General features: G+C 33.0%; 3 protein-coding genes and 1 long non-coding RNA gene across 4 annotated transcripts; 2 read left to right on the top strand and 2 right to left on the bottom strand.

Moving 5' to 3' along the window:
* Positions 1-5,131: 5,131 nt before the first annotated feature.
* On the top strand, positions 5,132-7,403 carry LOC138307986 (uncharacterized). The gene is made up of 3 exons (XR_011206076.1): positions 5,132-5,381; positions 7,001-7,121; positions 7,280-7,403. It is a non-coding gene; the product is annotated as an uncharacterized lncRNA (long non-coding RNA).
* Positions 6,101-8,525, bottom strand: LOC138307983 (galactosylceramide sulfotransferase-like). The gene is made up of 2 exons (XM_069248933.1): positions 8,429-8,525; positions 6,101-7,953 (listed from the first exon to the last, which is right to left on the bottom strand). The coding sequence occupies exons 1-2, from the start codon at positions 8,473-8,475 to the stop codon at positions 6,699-6,701; spliced, it is 1,302 nt and encodes a 433-aa protein (XP_069105034.1). The 5' UTR covers positions 8,476-8,525; the 3' UTR covers positions 6,101-6,698.
* Positions 8,526-9,934: 1,409 nt separating this feature from the next.
* On the bottom strand, positions 9,935-12,749 carry LOC138307985 (uncharacterized). The gene is made up of 3 exons (XM_069248934.1): positions 12,601-12,749; positions 11,807-11,988; positions 9,935-11,273 (listed from the first exon to the last, which is right to left on the bottom strand). The coding sequence occupies exons 1-3, from the start codon at positions 12,672-12,674 to the stop codon at positions 11,017-11,019; spliced, it is 513 nt and encodes a 170-aa protein (XP_069105035.1). The 5' UTR covers positions 12,675-12,749; the 3' UTR covers positions 9,935-11,016.
* A 3,179-nt stretch (positions 12,750-15,928) lies between these two features.
* Positions 15,929-18,295, top strand: LOC138307855 (uncharacterized). The gene is made up of 2 exons (XM_069248765.1): positions 15,929-16,064; positions 17,196-18,295. The coding sequence occupies exon 2, from the start codon at positions 17,196-17,198 to the stop codon at positions 18,117-18,119; it is 924 nt and encodes a 307-aa protein (XP_069104866.1). The 5' UTR covers positions 15,929-16,064; the 3' UTR covers positions 18,120-18,295.
* Positions 18,296-21,000: the final 2,705 nt, after the last annotated feature.

The raw sequence follows: 21,000 nt of genomic DNA on the forward strand, positions 1-21,000 counted from the left end.
ATAGGCTGACATTATAAATGTCATTTTATATTATCGATACAAGTAGAAAATGGGTAGATTTTTTGTATAAATTGACGTAGATATCTCATTCAGTATACGATATTGGAATTACATTTTTATAGGTCAATATGAACGGTAATCTATAAACAAATTAAAATACAAATATACGTATTTTTTCGGATTGATTAAACAATATGTTTCTATCAAAGAGCACAATTTTGACAAGGAATTCAAACCTAACCTTCGGATTAACAATACATAGTACATTGTGTATGATGTATTGCATTAGTAATTCACGTTATTCAATATGGTATTATGTACGGATGGATTTATAACTTCCCACTATAACTGTCAGTCTTTCATTAAATGATGTACCAAATATATAGATATGTAGTACGAAACTGACACCTACCTTATTCCATTTATCAGAGAATAACTCTTTTGTGTCCAGAGATAGAATTTCACTTCTCCAATCATTTGGTGGTAGGTGATAGGTTATAGTGTCATCACTGTTACCCGAACCCCATGATCCGTATTTATTCGTGTTGCCATGACGATTTTGTCTTCTGTTTTCCATTCTGACACTATGTGTCTTCCCTTCTGCTTATAGCGAAATTCCCAGCGAGGTGGCTTAACCCTGACTATACTTTTGCTGAAATCGTGTACGTTGATGATCTATGAACTCAATTTCGTCCATATTTACTTTCTTCAGTGTCACGCTCCGTTAGAATCTTGCGGGAATAAGGAAAGGTGTTATCATACGGATTTTCTATCATTCTCGAGCTGCTTCATATTTTCTTAGCTAGTCATCCGATGATTGTTCCCTTAATTTGGCGTAGCCGTATCTCCAGAGTCTTACACCATGTCTTTCCTACTCATCGCTAAAACCATCGTCATTGTCTAGTTTAGACGTTATTTTTGGCTCATTTTGACGTATTTTGTTCTTTCATTCAACTTGTCATATGGTTGTGTTTAGGTCCCTTTTCTGAACATGGCGAATATTTACAAAAATTTGCAACATAAAACTGCTTGATAAAAAGATGATTCACAAATAGATGAAAATGATATGATTATACATAGGTTTGTATTTAAATAGCATGTATACAATGTATATGTATAGCTGTATGTCTTCACAATTTCTTCTGAAATAGAATTGTTATTTTCAAAGGTGATTTATGCAGATCACTTACACATTTATAGTTTGTAGTTCGTAGATTCATAATAGCGAACAAAGGTCCAAAAGCTATTACTGTTGACAAATGATCTGCATATTACGGCTAATTTTAAACAACATATTATGACGCGAATCAATTAATTTCTTATCTACATTCCAATTATGAAATGATATCTTAATTATCCTATATCACACACTTACCATTCTATGTGTTTTCTTACTAAGAAATCATTCACAAGTGACAATGCATTAGAAACAATGCATTTGAAGCGAGGATGCAGGATTCTGTTATCAATTTATTTTGGTTTAATATTATATTTCAATACCAAATTACGGTAGAACACCAAAGCAATAGTATGGGTTCTTAGTAAAATAAGAAGAACCAATACAAACAAACTAAACTGTTTGGAAACCACTTTACGATAAAACAAATCTGTATTGCTGAGTAGAATTCAGGAAACGAGTAAATCAACATCAGTTTTATTAATTAGATGACAAAGTCGGAATCAAAGCTTACATTAAAGTACTGGAAAACAAAAATCATTAGATACGTCCACTTTGCATGCGTTCCCACCTCATTATTGTCTTGATTTGCGATATTAAGTAGAATAACATTTCTCGAGACTGTTTTTCTCTTTTTTTCTGTTTTTTTTTTTTTTGCTTTCTTTTTTTATAATAAAAAAACAACAAAAGATTAGTTCAATTGCTAGGAAAAAATTAAAAAATGAAAACATCTTTGATTCAACAACTATAAACAACCATATTGCCATTTGAAATAATAGAAGGTCTACGATTCATACCAATGTCCGAAGGATCCCAAATTGTTGTCCGTAATAAGTAGTTATCAACCGCAGCATGTGTGAGTTATATCATCTAATCATTACTTATCAAATGTTCTGATTCAACTTACGTGTTTGTAATTTAATTTTCATTATTTTTTTACGTTTAATAATTTGAAATGAAAACTTCTGTTCTGTAGGTTCAGCTTCCATTAAAATATTTATGTCCTTTATATTTTACTAGACCAAGGATAGTCCTGTTTTGTCACCGTTAACCGATCATTAATTGTTTATTTTAATGACAGCAGAAAATACGACACCAACGTGATTAGAACTCTTCTGTTTGCACTGTCACATCGGGTAGTATTTACATTGTCGTTGTATTGGTGTGGACCCGCGGTCTAGTTACATAATGACAGCACCATAACAGTAAGGATTGATGTACTACTAAAAGTATTTTCCGTATTGAAAAAAAAAACTCATCCGGATCACATGAAGAACACAGTAGCATGTCACACTGTTACGCAATGGGTTTTTTCATGTCTTTGCCGTTTAGCTCAAGTTTTACGACATTTTCTAAAATTTTTGTTTATGTGTCTCTTTCCGTATATGTTAGATAGGTTTTAATGCTTTTTATACTGTTATATGTTATATGTGACAAATTTGTAATTCTGCTATATAGAATGACATCATATTTTGTTTCTCTGTATACTTTTGATAATTGATAATTAATCATTTACTCAGTTGATGTTAGTTGGCATTATGACAAAAAGTAAAATTATTATGTAATCATTCTCCATCACTCTCCCTTAACGAAAGGGTGTGTGAGGTCTTGTTATGTCAAAATAATGTGCGATTTATGTGCTCGAAAAGTCTGTTTTAAAGTCCTTATCAGAAATCTGAGGTCATAAATAGTGTAAGCAATTGTTCAATCGTCCAGTCATTCTCCAAACAAAAAGTAAACATGTCATACTTGTGATTAATGTTTAAGTGCTCTAGATAATTAAACTTCTTAAAAATGAAGGACAATGCCTATTGAAAAATAACATATCCGTGGTCCCGAATTGTTGCGACGTAGTGAAATACAATATATTTTCATTAAAAGAAAAACTTGTCAGAGAAAATCCTTAAATATTTTGTAACGCCCTATTTACCTAAAATATACTTTTACCGACTTTATTGTTTCAGTAATTGGTATAGAGCTCTATTAAACCACTATTATAAGTACATGTATGGATTAACATATATTTAACACTTTATTATAGCCATGTAAGGCATATATTACGTACTACGGTTACTACCGATCTGTACACAAGTTTTCTCTCTCTTTCAAATATAACATTGTTGTAAATCTAATGATTCACCTTCTTGTTGGAACATCAAAGAACCATATTCACTTTTGTATATGGTTTTATAGCACCAATGACGTGGTTTTTCTCTCATTCTTTTATTTTCAAATTATAAATCCCCCAATGAGTTGACAAGCTAGGAGTTTAATAGAGAAGATCAAATATGACTATAAGATATAGTGCTATTATGTATAGACCATTGCCGCAAGCCAAATATGTTGTAGAGGTGTATCGTATTACATCACTATAAATTATATATTGTTATCTGACATTGAACAAACTTATCTAAATATAGTTGGACTGTGTGTCGGTTACACAATGAACTTATATATATATTGGCATTGTGTCCTCTATCAAAGTAACGCTTCATTACGTTGTGCAAAATTTATATTGAGGAATCAATGATCGATTTTCTTTATTCGAAATTAAATAGTTTTACTTGTATTTGTGCAGAATACAAACATATCTTTAACGATAATGGTAACACGACCCGGAATAGCTTTGAAGTTTTTTTGGTTGTACAAGTATAGCGGACTAAGGGCTATATACATATGTCTATGAGGTAAATTTCATTGGAATTAATGTCACAGTATAACCTACACACAACATACTTTTACTATTTCAACTTTCCTACGTGTGACATAAAAAATAGTCTACACACTACGTCATCACAAGGGAATAAGATAATACAAATTAAAAAGAAAGACGTATGAATATTTATATTTTATGCTAATTAAAAGAACGGTCTAGTTAAAGACGGAATAAGATAAAGAAACAAAGATGCACACACACACAAACCTGTTTACAAAGATGTACTACCGCTACTCAGTCACCACGGCCGCGAATTTATAATGGCAAAACGACCTAGCTGATATAGTTTTCGGAGTATTATCAAGCACAAGCACATTGTAGTATATTATCATTGATACGGTATTGCACGTAGGACACCTAAATTTTCAGGTATGAAATTTAACCAAAAATGATACTTGGAATAAACTATTTGTAAAAATCTTCGATATTTTTATTACAATTCGTCTCCGATCAAACCGCATAATTACTAAATGGAAACATTAAAAAACAGTATATAGTGACACTACTATCAATGCAAAAACATTCGTTATAATATTATTCAAACCCTATGTATTTTCATTATTTTGTATATTTCTGTACGTTTTCTTTCAAACATTTAAGATCATGTTCAGATCAGCACACATTTTCACGTTTTTCAAATGTTTTGTTTTTGCCTACTTTCTTGAATTGAATATTTATGTAATTTGATTTGGATTTTTAACGAGACGCAGATTGTCTATAGACGATCCCCTAGTCAAAGGGTTACGGCTGTTACCGTGTGGTCGGTCACGGCCAACCAGGAAGTGGTCTTCATGACTTTGTGATAATAATTGGCAAAACTCTACAGGGGTGAATTTACTTATATACTAGTCTATAAATACTTCTGTACCTATTCCAAAATCCAATTTACGCAATGGTTGGTTGTCAGCCAAGAGAGAATATCTGGGACAAAGAATACCTAGTATGACATATTGTCTCACACGAATGTCTGATCCTTTCGAACACTACGCTGTGATAATAGTGTTGAATTACACAGTGTCTGTCTACAACTATCTAACTCACCCTCTATTTCACTTTTGTAAATTGTCTGGTTTACACAAGCCGTTCTTTGTATATTCCTGGTTCCATAAAACCAAGAAAACAATAAGTTATTATTATACAAAGTATAATAGAAGCGTTGCCTTAGAACACAATACACGCAAAAATATCTTTGTCATTATTATTGACTAATTTACTTTTTATTATGCAGTGATGGTATTTCACGCCCAGTTTCTATTTTTAGATGACTTCCTGGTTCAGCAATACCATCAGTACTAGTATTACAGGTAATTTGCTACATTGTAAGTCATCTTTTATTCATAATTCATAAATATCATTTTTTACGTGAGCTAATAATAATGTACATATTTTTATTTAAACATCCGTATACACGTAAACCACGTTGAGATGCTTCAATAGATTATAACTATGCAACCAACAAACGCGGATTAAACCGAAGAAAGGACATGGGTACGAAATTGCATACGCATTTTCTTTCATCACAATGGACGATGTAAACAGTTGCTATAGTGTGGAGTTAGATTTGCATAATGTAACCAAAGCATTAGTACAGTTATAAACATATCCCTAGGCATATTGTCTAAAGGAAATAGACGTCTTCATAGTGCGGGGAGGAATAATGCTTGCGTTGTTTTCTAATAAATATTGTTAACTTATTTCTGAAACTAACTTAACATACGTTGTGGTATATATGGCATTTGGTACGTCAGTAACGTTGACTGGCAATCCATGTAAATCGCGTTTACCTTAACTTGTTACTATATTAACCTGATCTTAAAAATTAGGATTAAATAACGTCTTTGTCGTTGCTACAAGAATATCATACAAAATCAATATTTTTTTCTCCAAAATTATATGAATGGGTAATAATGTAAACGTTTTGGAGCTTTTTGGTTCATAAATAAAACTTATGTTCACTGTGAATATGTGTTACGTGCTGCATTTTTCGATAAATCGTCATCTATTTGAATAGTTAACTACTTAACTAATAGCACCAGTGAGCTCTGTAGCTACCATTTAACCATTCAATTTAAACGTAAACTTGACAATTATAAATAGATACAAATCCAAAGGTAAATGTTTAGTTTACATGTACGTAAACATTCATATAACGAGCATAATATCTTAACACAGGAAAATATAAAACACCAATAATACCTTCCCTTAGATTATACGTAGCTGTACACACAGCTCAAACAACTTTGGTTATGTAGACATGACACAGTGGTTCCCCCTTGCTTAGCTACTTGATAAAAGTGAGGAAATCGTAGCATTTATTCAAAGAAATGTAACATACGTGATTCTATCATAAAAATTCTAACACGATGATATTAAGAAATAACAAGAAAAATAATAACAAAATCAAAGTATTCGTAACTTCTTTAATTTAATTAAAGATTAACTTGAATAGATTTTTTATGTTATTGAGATATTTATACACAAAAATCTGAGTGTACTCTAAATAAACCGCGAGGCGGTTTATGATGAAAGTACACTCAGATTTTTCTGTTATATCTCCATAACATAAAAAAATCTATTCAAGTTAATCCTTATAATTCAATTAACTAAAGATAATCTCTTCAGTATTCAAAATACATTTCGGGACTCTTTTGCCTATGAAATCATTACGCCGTCATCTCAGCCAATTAGAAGCAACGTAAACTTTTAAGCCAATGGAAATGCTCGTAACAAGCAAAATCGAATTATTAACAAATAACAGCAATGATATACATTCAATGGGTTAAGTCTTATATATTGCGAAAGATATCATATTGGGCCTTTATATATATTTGGACGGACTGGCGGTAGAACTTTCCGTTTACGGTGACGTTTTGGTGTCTGTCTTGTAGGTCTTAGGTATGGATATTGTGTGTGTTTAAGAAGTAATGAAAAATCGTTTTCGGTCATCATTATAAGATAACAGTCTTGTTTTGTGATTTGGAATGACTTATGCCATTTGTTGTCGCTTGCCTGGAATATCCCAATATCTTTTGAAAACACGTGCCTACAGAAAGTTTCAACTGACCGTCTTAGATGTTTAAAATACATCACTTCTCTGTGGAACTCAGGACCCTGCTGTTGGACATGCTCCCAAAACCGGAACAGGAAATGGTCATATAAAGCGTAATCTAGACGCGCTCTTTGCCGGTGAAGTTCTCTATCTCCAGGCTGGACGTCAAGATCTATTCGGTAATGTCTCAGCGTGTTCTGTCGTACGTATAAAATGTCCTTCATTGTCCAGTTCAGAAAATGTTTTAGCAACACTACAGATTCATCGAAATACTCTTTGATCATTACAAAATGAAAGGACGAATCTAAATGTGAAATATATCTTGATATCCTTCCAGGTGATGGGCTGTCAAAAACGGACAGAGGGAATCCTAGATCGAACGACATCCTATTATTGGTAAAAGAATCTGAGATTATTTTCGGTTCGTAACGGTTCGGATGACGTAGCAGTTCCGACATTGGGAATTCCCCGCTGATGTTGTGAAGATAGGGAGTTCCCCAAACTTTCCGGAAATAATTAAAGGAAGACACAAACTGATCGAAAGGATCGCGTAAAATGCTGACGTAGAACGCATCATTGTGTAAATAGCGTTGCAATGCGCTTTTCTTGTATATGACGTGATGACATAAGATATCAAATTTTGTTTTATTCACTAAAGGTTCATGGATATTCTTTTGCTGAAGGTGTTCAGTTTGACTGATAATATTTAGACTGTTCTTTGGTAAAATAAATGATAAGTTTCTTGCATATCCAAAACGCATTAAGATATTCATCACCGTAGAACTTGCCGCTTTATGAACTTTAAGGAATGCTATGTGCTTCATTTCCTCTGTAGAGTCTGTGTTTTTACCGAAATTGTCCCATGCTCTCCCGAAGGTACATAACAGTTTACCGCCGTCATCAGAACAATTATCAGTGATCTGACCTCGGGAATTATTTAAACTTACACTGTTCCAAATCTGAATAGTCGATACTAGTAAGAATAGCCCACTAAATACCAGACATATCGACCTAAAAAACAAATGAAAAGGAAAACTGCGTATTAGCAAGGTATCGAAAATACACCTGATGGTTATAAAGTCATTGAATGAAAGATTTACTGTGAACACGTATTGGTGATTGTATTGTTTGACTATCGATGCTGTTTTAGATTTCCTGCTTAATTGCATTTTGATTAATAGTGCTGCTGAAAATAATACACACTCAAAAAGCAACCATATAAAACACGCAAAAAAATTAAAAAACAAACAAATAGTTAAAAATGTAAACGTATCGTTCATCATGTTATTTTATCTGATACTCTTACATAAGAAAACAGTTCATAACACATATCACACATACGGTTTAGTCAAAATTAGAAACATATCTCTATTAGAAAAAAGACTCCAAGCTCGGGAATGAGGAGAATAAGACGGGACGTTATAGAACGGACGTCTGTACTACTAAACCGTCATAGCATGGTGTTGGCATACAAAAATCTACATACCTCCGACGATGTCTTCCTTGTGTACAAATTATCTTTAAGAATTCCATAACGACTCGCTGATCTCCTAATTATTATTGCATATTATGGTCACATCCATATGGAATGTGTACATAATTACATATAAGCAGATATTTACACATGTGTACACATGTGTATACTGTACATGTACCCCGCGTGATCACAGGTATGATGTATAAAGTTCTTGGATAGAACCAGATAACGTAATCAACTTAGTGATGTCTATCTGATGTCAGACATGTTCCTGATAACACACCGGTGAATAGATAATCGGCCTGACTGAAGTCAAGCCAGTCACAGCTGACTACAAATCCTTGTTAACAGCTGATACTTTTGGGTCCGGACAAAAATAGTAAAAAGGTCATTTGAGAATAACAAATTTGATTGTAAATAGGATGATTCTATTTCAATTATAAAGAAACAGATAAATCAGAAAATGCATACCTTTCGATTTTTCATTCCTTTATTAGAAATTGCAAAAAAACAAATGGTTGCCAACACAATTAATTGACGTTTAACGCCCATAATTACAGGTTTTATTCTAACATTGCTAACATTTCTATATATTTGCATGCAGTATGCATGGGTGTCATTACAGAAGAAAACGAGAAGAAATATTACAAAAGGTTTACTATATATACATAATGAAGTGGGGAAACAAATATGAAAGTGTTTGACAGAATACATGATACATGTCAATATGCAAATAAAATTAGTCGATATTTTTTCTCACACTGGATCCTTTATTTAAATACATGAACCGACCCACATTGGATGTAGTCAACTAATCATACGCTTAATACCTACCGCTATGTTTAATTTAAGCATTAAACGTCTTTTAGTTGGAATTCAAAGCCAATATGAATGTCAACTGGACAGAAACAAATTCCATGAAGCGCGCTAGCACTTCTTATCCCGCCTCAGACAAGAATCTTGTATTCCTATTGGTTAAAATGACGTCACGTGATATCCAATATATAGTCGTATTAGGTTAGTAGAAATCGTATCAGGTTTGGACGATAAAGTTATCGTTCCTTGACCCTAATGTCATTAGCAACAAGATGGCAGTCAAATTACGCTTCGCGACGACGGCACTCAAAAGATGGAGACAAAATATTTGAATGATAGCGCCGATGACCACTTTCAAAGCGAACCGAAATCGGCAACACTTATTTAGGATGATTTAACAGAAATGGACGATGACAACGCATTCGAGTCTTCAATGAGGTGAAAATTGTTTTACGTTTCGAGTCGTTATGGTTTCCATACATAACATTTTCAATATATTTCCGTATTAAGTCACTAACAAACTGTGTAACTAATAATGTTGAATTCGCCTCTGTTCAGTTGACATTCATATTGGCTATGAATTCCCATTGAAAGACGTCCAATGTTATTATTTACATTTTGATTAAAATTTTATGATTAACACCCAAGGGAGTTTGCATTTATAATGAATTAATCATTCGTTATCCTCATGGATGGAACAGATTGCCATTTGAACAGTCGTTTTCCGTGATCGCTGGCACGACAATTATGACGTCACAGTGATAATGCCGTCATATTAAGCGCTTGAAGTTCATAGACTATATAAATGCAAATAACACTTAGTAAGGTTACATAATGGGACTGCAGTGAAAATGTAGATATACATAAATATTCTAGTATGTTTCGCGAAACAATGATCCAATCGAATGGATGAAACAATGATTTACGTAGTCTTAACAATAAAAATAGAGAGATGGTATCATATGTGATGGATTAAATACAATACATCGACCAATAGGTTAAAATATGTACACTATATGATCACATACTATGTCTTTCTCTACATATACAATAATTGACTATGCCTGATGTCCAACCTATTGCTACGTGGGCATCTTTTTGTTAATGTAATATTTGGAAATTGAAATAGTGTTTGATGTATCATGACTTGATATAATTTATATAATTATTGTAATTGGTTTATTCTTATGAACAAAGGTATAAGTAATGTTAAATCTTACCATATGAACTTCACAGAACACTGTCTTCATAGAGGTCGTAAAAGATAATCTGGAACGCTTTTCGTTGGTTGTGCCGGGCGGAAGATACATTGCAACAGTATATTAAGAACATTTATGTCATGCTATGAAAAAAAATACGGTATGCCGATTTGCCACATATTCTTACTTGAAAATAGTTCAGTACAAAGTTGAAGAGTATTGAAGCTATGCGTTATGTAGTGCATGTACATTTGTATATGATTAGTGCTATTTTTATATGAAACTCGTTTTAAAATTTAAACTTTGTTGCTCTGAAGGTGATTAGGCTTATCACAGTTTAACGATAATTTTCAAAACGATATAAACAAGTTACTGGTAATAGAAAAAGTACAAAGTTTTGCAAGCTTCCCAATATCTCCATTTACTGATTTTACTGAAATAATTACTTATTTTGCTGTAAATGAGAAATAAGAATTTCACCAATCATCGTTTGAGCCACTGACCCTGTTCGTCATTATACGAACACAATACTGCTAAATATTTTATCAAATAAACACGTATCTATAAGATCCAATATAACTTCTATGGGCCCAGACAGATTTGGCCAAAGAGACACGAATCTTCCACAATGAACGCCGTCTGGACTATACTGCTGAAGAGTTCACATGACTGCTGAGTAGACAGGAAGTTAAACCCCTCACAATAGTTAACGGATTGCTTACAGGCCTTCGCGCAACCAACAAATGAGTCAGCAAATATGACTTCGATAACTTCCGGTCCTGCGTAACAGCTCGTTATGTTCTTACAGTAGGTAGCACAATTACTGGTGACAGTTGCACCTGTAAAGAAATTCAAAAGTTATCGTTATATTCCAGACATACACTTTTGATTAAAAATATTATGAAAGGGAATTGGATTCTTTCTCTCTTTAAAGTCTACTTTATCGAAGTGCAACATTGATAGTTGCATGTTTTGGACAAAAATTAAGGGTAGTAACTCCTGGCCATTGTTATTTTTCTCTCTATCTTTCTGTCTGAATTCAATGTTGTCCTAATCTAAACAGTTGAGTACAGACCATAACGTCATTTACAGTAATAGAAAAATATTAAAGTTACCAACGAATAAATACGTATTTAGAGTATACAAAGAGTATACATTTGTGGTTTGACCATCCACGCAAATACATACATTGTATACTGCACATTGTATTCGAGCTCTCTCGTAGAATTAAGTGAAAATCGGTACAAATATCTTGCTAAATATTGTAATTTAAAGTAGATTTTATAAAAATATTATACATTTATATTTTGCCGTGTATTCTATGGCGTTTTTACGACAAACAAGTAATTACATAACATTTATTGCAACTTACCGGGTGGCACGCAATTTCCATTGTATGTATCTATGTTACACAGTTGAAGATCGTTATCCCAAATAAGGCCAACATTGCACTCAAAGTTAAAGGTCGTCCCAAATGTATCACATTGTATGTATTTATAACACGAGGTCGGGTCGGAGTAGAATCCTGTTGCTAGAGTGTCGCAGAAACCGGCACTGGAACGGCAAATAATACGTGATTGAGCACAGTGGAAATGTCAGAGTGAAAATAAATTTAGAATTGTACAATTTTAAGATATGGTACAGTTTACAGTAAATGCAATACTTAAACAGGAACTTATTTTGTCGTTCTGATTTCTGGACCTTTTTTTGTTTGTGCAGAGAATCACTGAAACAGTCAAGAAAAATACGATACAAGATATGAACTTAACACATGTTTAATAAAGGTTCTAACTAATAAACAATGGACAATTTTTTCTCAAAACTGACACCATAAATGTACAAGTAATTTCAATAACAATGTAGAAGTATATGTATGAGAACAAAAGTAATATTTAATAATGAAACACATCCATCGCATAGGATGAACAATAATTAGAAAAGGCCCTAATTCGTCTTTGTAGAATTATCTCATTTGTAGGTAGGTATCGATATGAGCAGCACAAATGACGTCGTTTTATTAAAAAAAAGGAAGCTACATCCATTAAAACGTGACGTAACAATCAACGCCTGCCTGACCAGATAGCAATATGCAAATACATAATGGTACAAGCATGTCTAATACAGAACACTTAATAAAACATTGACAACACTGAGTGGTTTTCTTACCTAGTAATGCAGCGGTTACAAACAATGAATATAGTGATGATGTTCAAATACATTCTGATAAGATCAGTATTCATTTGTGCAGGTTTTACAAAAAAAAGATCCAATCGAGAACAAAAAACACAATTGGTAGTGCCAGTCCAAAAGTTAGAATGCGTCAACAACAGAGCCAACTCCGCGGTCCATATAAATAACAGAATTTCCTGGTCTAGTATGGTAAACGGACAAATGACAATGGCATTTACAATTGGACTGTATTCACAACACATTTGTAAACATGTCTGTGTTTCCTCCAGGATCGATCAGGTATGAGACAGATTATCAAGTACATTTTGTAGCAATAAAGACTTCAAAAAAAGTTTTCCTGCAGTCAATAAGATCGTTATAGTAATTTTTTGCTTCCTTTTATTGCTTAGAGCTAGTTGTTCGATCAATAGTTGTGAAACGTTTTTCTGAAGCATTGGCTCACATTGTGTTTGTATTCTTTCAATTTTAGGCCTATTTATTCTACTAGAAATAGTTAATATCAACATTTGTTGCATGTGTTTGATAAAAATTATTTGTGCTGTTTGCAAAGGTATACCTAACTACAATATATATTGATCTCGCATATATATGATAACTTTGTATATCATCATGCAATATGCCGTGGTATTAAATAAACATGAAATCGGAAAAGTGCGGATTATAAATGGAAGTTACGTGTGACTTCCATGATTCGATTTTTTAAATATTTATGCATAACGTTTATTTATTATATTTCAGGAGCAACCCTGACCACTAGGCTACCTTGTGGAACAGTTGAATACAATTTATACATCAAATAATAATACACGTAGCACATTCCAGATATATGAGTGAGAGTAAATAGACAACTCGAAGTGACTGCTTTTATTTTCATTTTTAATTTGAACTGCATGTTAACTTCTCTTATTCAAATATTTACACAATCTTGTTATTCGAACAACATATAAGTCAATGAATTTAGTAATGATTTATGACACAATCTCATTAAACTTGGACTTGTAGTTCTGCTGAACTACGATGCTTTACGTTACGCTCAAATACAATGCCCCGTTCGGGGTCACCATTTTTTTGTAAGCCTATACAATGTATATTAAAATAGTAGTTCAGTTCTTAATGAATTTGAATCTTCTCGAAAGCAATATGATCAATATTGATATTGTTTTCACGCACAGTACATACATGTAATAGGCAATAAGTTATATACAAGTTAACCCAATGTACAATACGAAAAGATTACTAGGAATTCGTAAAACTCGGGTTGGAATTAGTATAAAATAATTTTATATACATGTAATAAAATATATTTTCAAATAAAACAGCTCATACTAGAATGCAACAAGCTTTGTCCGCTGTATTGATGATAGACTTTGTTAAATATGACAATTCCCAATATATCATTTATGCACCGATCTTTAGATATGTTTTTGTAAATTTCAACATTGAACACTATAAGAAAACGTTTTACCAGTCTGACAGTAGGGATAAAATACGAAACACATATTTCTGTTGTTATTCCACGAGAATCACAGGAGACTGTCGCACAGATACCATTAGTGAGTGAGCTGTCGTATATACCCGACATCCCACCATCCCAACCTGCCAAGTAATTCTTCTTATATAAAACATGTACTGTATGATATTGGTACAACTCATTTACATATAATGAAATATACCATCAAACGTATACCAAACGTTTCCGAAAGAGAGGTAACTCTTACAGAAAATATCGCACTCAAGTTAAATACGGTGTTGTGACCTAAAATCAACGGTATTCGAGATTTATTTCTTTAAATGTTGAACATATAATTTAATAAATGTAATGATGAATAATGACAACGTCTGGGGGTAAAATAAGGATATATGAAGATATTTCTGAACAAACGGTCAGAGAGGTCAGATATATGAATGTCTTCTTACAACAGCTCAGTATAGAAATCAGGTCCTGTAAGTCTTTTTAATGGACTGACCTCTAATATAGTTCAAGGTCACAGTTCTAGTGGTCTAATATAAACATGGGTCATTTATATGGGCCCACGTTTTGCTGGATATGTTGCTTGGTTTCGTCGGTGACATGTTTCAGTGATATGGCTCTTTAAAAAGAGCATGAGTTCCACTATATTCATCGTATTTACCACATTAAAAATTGTTAAAGAAGAATTCATTGATTACACATAGAACATAAAATCATCATACAATATGAAGTACTGTTTTATTCCACAATGTCCCACTACATCATGTATATATATTGATATCATATACAACAAACGATACTTATAATGTGTATACAAAAAACTAATAAAATAAGTAAGTAAAAAAATGTGTTGTTGCCATACCGGACGTAGTGTCCTTCCTCTTTTGAATTTTACTTCCGTCGCAAGTAAGGTTTTTCAATTGTTCTTTGACAATGACTTTGGACATCTCTATGTAGTTTTACGAGTTTTTTAATTGCGTTAAATGTAATTTGGATATATCTGTCTCCGAATTAAAACAGCGCAACAATCGCACGATTTGAACAACATGACGGACTGTTATTAGTTTTAAAAACTGTAGGGCAATCCTTAAAGGAAGCCTACTATGGTGACTTTGGAAACTTTACATTTTGGATTATGAAGACACGTTTACTGCTGACGACAATACCATTACTAGGTAATACTTTTACTTTCATTTCAACACTAGTAGCGTTAATTCACACCTAAAGATTGAATGTTTTTTTTATGTGAGCAATAAAGCATTTCAATTTTACTTGGAAATAAATATATAGTACTTTTTCTAGAATATATATAATTGATTATGCTCTAGGTATTGATACTATTTAGTGTAAAATTAATGCAAATTAGAATACAAACTTCAGGAAAATGGAATTTATTTTACATCTGACTTTACAAAATATTAATTCAATTACAATGTATAACATCTAGACTCTTGTGATGTTTAGGATAAAACGCGATTTTAAAATATTTTCTGACATGTTCCCTTGTACAATCTAAAATGGACATGACCATATTAACCAAATGCGGTGTTTTATAATATCATTCAATGCTTATATCTAATATATTTCTACATACAACTTTAAAGCATAGCATGTACCTCTAGCCTTATGCCAAGACATGAACAGACGAGTGAGGATATTCCTAAATCGCTATTCCCCCGAGCTTGTCCAACTGCTGCCGATCAAGGCTTACGTCATATTGATCATGCTAATTTATTGTAAGTATGGTGATGAATATCACATTATAATTATCAAACGTATTGAAGCCGATTGCTATTTCTTTGTAACCTGACTCGATTTTCAGTGTGTATTTATTTAGTCATTAGGTTGTGTTCTACATGTTTAAGTATTCAACTTTTATCTTATAATCTTCAAATGAGAAAGCCAGTTCGTTCTTGGAATTTCAGATTTGGTGATTGGCCGAAATCCATGGAATGATGATATCCATTCGGTATGTATAAATTGGTTGTCAAAAAAACAATTGCACAGACTGTGTAATGTCAACGTGTAAAGTTTAATATGTAAGTTTATCACTGCTGGTGGTGTGACAATTCATAACAGTAATATCTGTAGATGTAAACCTGATTTTTGTTTAATTAATGCAAGTACAATATACTGCTTGCTTTAGTTGGAAGCCAACGTAAAACATGTATTGAATACTTTTCAGTCTTTAGATTTTTCACTGGAGTTGGACGCAAAGAAACTGCTTAAAAATCTTGTTTCAACATCGGTCTTCGCTTAAGAAAATATTTTATCTAGACCTATTTTTGTCTAAGTAGGCGTGGCTTCCTGCAAGGCCTATTTTATTTCATTTCATTTTATTTTATTTTTTGAGGGGGAAGGGGGTGTAGACCAAAATCATTAGGCCTAATATACTCATGATAAGATTGGTTTAGTTATGCTTTGATTGGGTCTATCGGGTCAATTTATGTCCTTTTATTGTTTTACTGACTCATGTTTATTGTTCAGAATAAAATGCACCATGCCCCTATGTCAGAGTGTGTGACATTTGTCTAAGCTACGTTAGAACGTCTCCATTGCAAACATATGATGAAGCCAAAACGACGATAAGAAATATAAAATATATGAAATATATTTGATGTCAGTGAATGTTGATTTACATTAACTAATAATCAGTTGTTTAACTTGTATCGAGGCCAAAGCCTACATAACAAACTAGAACAATGCCGGTCCCATCACGTTACGGTGACTCTCCATTTAGAGTCGAAACAGGATACAACTGTATCACACAGTCTAAACATTATCCTTCCACAGATTCGGCAGACGAAAATCATGTCAAATGACGACGTCATAATCACCGGAAGGTGGGACTAATCGACGGTAAATAGCACTCTTCCCAAGTCGTTTTGGGATTTCGAAACCCCCGTATCGTAATGTGTGCGCTATTTATTTTAATGAGTTGTATTCTAATGATGGACCATTTCCTCACTCGTTGTAGACTTGAACAAGCCCAGATCTAGAGAGACTCGCAAAACAGTTCATTCAATTTGTTTCAATATCAACTCAATTTATCACCAAAGCAACATTAAATCCTTAAATGTCTTCCTTTACGTTACTTCAGATGTACTCCCCGAGGACTCCGATACCTAAGTTCTCCGGTATCAACAGCGACCACATGGAAAACAACATCACCTTCGTAACGGCCTACTTCTTTATAGAAACGTTCCGGAAGGGTGACACCATCCTACAGGGAATAGATGATTACCTTGGATGGCTGGAGGGGTTTTCTAACTTTGACAATGACCTTATAGTCTTTACAGATTTACCTTTAGTAGCGAATATGTTGTGGGAGTGTAGAAATCACCTCCCAATGCATAAAACACAAATTTATATCATACACAAAAATGAGCTATGGGCGTTCAGTCTTTCCGACAAAATAAAGGAAATATATGACAAGCCAGGCTATCCGAGGCACTACCCTAACACTGTTGTAGCAGAGTATCCGTGTATTATGCATGCAAAATACGAGCTGATGGAAAGAGTCATACGGCAACGCATGTTCCGAACAAAATATTTGGCATGGATCGACATTGGCTACTTCCGGTCGAAATACCGGAAACCATTCCAGTTGTTGATACCTCCGGACTTTAAAGAAGATCACATCGCTTTTGTACAAATGTACACATTTGAGCAACATACAGCGTTTTCTGTGATAAGTGAGAATGCAGTTTGGGTAGCCGGCGGTATGTTTATAGGAAGACCAGAGTATCTTATGGTGTTTATTGAGGACTACCGGCGACTGGTGTTGTCAATGCTCAACAGGGGAATCATGGGAACGGACCAACACCTACTTTACATAATGTATACAGAGTCAGAGCATGTGTTCCCTCGGGTACCCGTCCAAACATACAGCGCCCCCTGTAAATGTGACTGGTTTTATCTAGGGCATTATTGCCGCCATATATACGAAAATTCTCGACAACAGCGTCAGCGGAGACAAGCTGGCCGAGGACAACTACTTAGCATATACCATCAGTATATGTAGGATTTATAGCAGAGTAAAGCTGGCAAAGTTTTCTATTTTCGATGAAACGTCATCAGTTATGATTATGTTTGCCAAATTTCAACATATCTTGTGATTATCTTAAATGTGAAAGGAGTTTGCCAAATATAACTTACGATGCCATGTTGTAAGTAAATAAACATTTTTTCTCCATTTGATCCAGTGGTTTTTTTTTACATTTTATTATTTTTTTCCTTTTTAATTAGGATTTCCATCAGAAAACAAACGAAATCATTGTCTTTTAAAATAAAACGCTCCATAGTTTATTTTGGTAGTTGATACTGTACATATGTTTCCATCGATTGGTTGCAAAGATGTCATTCTTAAATTTTGAAACATTTCATTTTGGTAAGAATAAAGAAGATGACATAAAATTAGTATCTTTATTCTGATGCAGATTGAAAATTCGAACATGGACAAAATTAATTGTTTTAATTAATTAGTTTTTTTTATTAATTATCAAAAATAAATTAATTCAGAATGTTCTCTTAAACCTTCTTAAACCAGGTAAAATATCTGTGTTATTAAATGACAAACATTAATAAAATCAAAATTTAAAAAAAAATGTCAAAAACCATCGACTCCAATGGGTAATTATTTTAAAATTCTGTTGTTTTAGGACACGGTATTGTTGGTATAATTATACACTGTACATATCTATTTAGTATGGTCCTTTGTTGTGTCACATATATGGTGTTAAACCACCCAGCTAGAATTAAGTAATGAATAACGATAGAGTCCGATGTCATTACTTGAGGCTCTGTCATTTTATATTCGAGAGAATTGTTATGTTTTTATTGGTCGGTTTCTTTTTTACAATGCTAAATATGAAAGACATCAATCTACATGAAACTCAACTTCATATTATATTGTGACGTTAAAATCGCAATATCGACCTAGTCGTGACGTCACGATAATGAACTTTAACCCTAATGAGTTATTTGAATAGAAACATAGAGTTGATATCATAAATATCGATTTGCTAATACGAAAGGTGATAGTCAGAGTATATATAATATGGTGTGAGACCCTCAATCTAAACGTTGCGTACTGGTTCAATGTCTTCTTACATTCTACATGTGTTAGTTACTTCCCTTCAAGTGTACCCTGTCATATCGAGGACAGAATAAATTCAACTGAGAAGTGGTATTAAAATTCACTAGAGATCAGTTTATAAGGCTAATTGATTGTAGATATATGTATGATACACATTGTACAGTTCTCGCACACTTCTATCGCCTCTAGAATGAAAGGGGATAAGCCGTGATATTTGAAATTAAAATACATTGTATATATAACTATTTTGATGAAAAAAAAATTGATATCTTTATTTCAAAACGGACACACGTATCTATTTTGGATACTAATGTAAGATATAAATAGGCCATATGTAACTACGACAATTATAATTATCAACACATTTGTTTGCGTGACACGATGTCCATGGGGACGCAAACCTATTTCTAAATTTGAGATAAAAGTAATGTTATGTTGATATTTTCTGGTCACTTTCGGGACCATTTCCGTGATTTTTGATGTGATCATATAAGATATTAATGTAGTTGTGCTGGAGCATTGCGTGTCTAATTAAACTATGATACTGACTGAATAGAAACCAAAGGTAGCAGTCAATGCCTACTGATCGTTTTAGGAAGGTATACTACATGGGAATATATTCCGGAGGAAAATAAAGATAACTAATAACAACAGGCAATAGTTAATGATCCATTTCTTCTCTAGTTTGTATATGCAGCCTTATGCTGTGAACATAATTATCATTATTAATAGGTGATCCTTATTTTGGAGGAAAATAGAGATAATACAAATGACAAAAACCTAGTAATTTGAGGCTGTCGTCAATGGTTACTGATACATATAGGAAGGTAGGATTAATGTTTTAGGACAGGTTTTCTCTTCTGAAGAGACGGATCGTAAAAGGATTTAAATTATTGTGAGTACACAGAGTGAGTACACAATGTTTCCCTACTGCTAGGTAGATTTCAAAATACTTACTTCAGTTATAAAAAAGAGATTTTCATATTTGTATTGCGTTAATGTAACCACAGCAATAATGTCAACATTGTACAAATAAAGGCGTTATTTCAAAATACATGTACTAATTTCAATTTGAAAGGAAAGGATTTGCATATGTTGTAATTATAATATGATGATAATCGTGTAAATTGTATTCCGTATGCAACCACGGCAATATTGTCAACATTGTGCTGCTTCAAATTTTATTTAATTTAATTCTAAAGGTAATATTATTGCGGCAGATGTATATTGTGTAAATACAGCAATGCTTGGTTGTCAATAATGAATTACTGTAGATTATATTTCAAAGAAGAAGTAGAAATTTGAATTTGTATGGAACATCTAATTGAAACATCACTATCGCTGCTTGATTAAGTGTTCATGTGTTCATTGATCATATGTAATGTGTTTAACATAGGCATAGTGACATGGTTACGGGACATGACATTATGTGTAAACACAAGGGCTGACGTGAATGGTATCTATAAACGTGTATATACCAGTCGATAGTTTAACTATACTTAATGTTCCATAAATAATTATTTCAAAAGTGTAACTCGACCCACTATTTATTCACACACACATTTAAAACTTTTCAAAGAAAACCAACGCGCTTTAAAAAGATTAATATATATAAATCCTTTAAAAAAAACTTCTTGATAATTCTACACGTCACCCGTTGATGTCATTTATAATATGATTGTCTATATATGTATACTTTTGGATAAATAAGTAGTGGTAGGTAGTTAGTCAGGAGATTTAAATCCCATTTATTATTCGGGTTTTAGATTTTAGTTATCTCTTGTCGAAGGTTTTTTCTTAGATACGT

This window comes from Argopecten irradians, chromosome 14 (genome assembly GCF_041381155.1).
Source record: "Argopecten irradians isolate NY chromosome 14, Ai_NY, whole genome shotgun sequence".
NCBI classification, from domain to species: domain Eukaryota; kingdom Metazoa; phylum Mollusca; class Bivalvia; order Pectinida; family Pectinidae; genus Argopecten; species Argopecten irradians.

Bases quoted from the DNA above. Each gene is read 5' to 3' on its own strand.
- LOC138307985 (XM_069248934.1), bottom strand. From the start codon at position 12,674: ATGAATACTGATCTTATCAGAATGTATTTGAACATCATCACTATATTC. The intron at 11,989-12,600 runs GTAAGAAAACCA...TTGCCGTTCCAG, and splicing joins TGTAACCGCTGCATTACTAG to TGCCGGTTTCTGCGACACTC. The intron at 11,274-11,806 runs GTAAGTTGCAAT...ATTTCTTTACAG, and splicing joins TGGAAATTGCGTGCCACCCG to GTGCAACTGTCACCAGTAAT.
- LOC138307855 (XM_069248765.1), top strand. From the start codon at position 17,196: ATGTACTCCCCGAGGACTCCGATACCTAAGTTCTCCGGTATCAACAGC.
- LOC138307983 (XM_069248933.1), bottom strand. From the start codon at position 8,475: ATGGAATTCTTAAAGATAATTTGTACACAAGGAAGACATCGTCGGAG. The intron at 7,954-8,428 runs GTATGTAGATTT...TTTGTTTTTTAG, and splicing joins CAAGGAAGACATCGTCGGAG to GTCGATATGTCTGGTATTTA.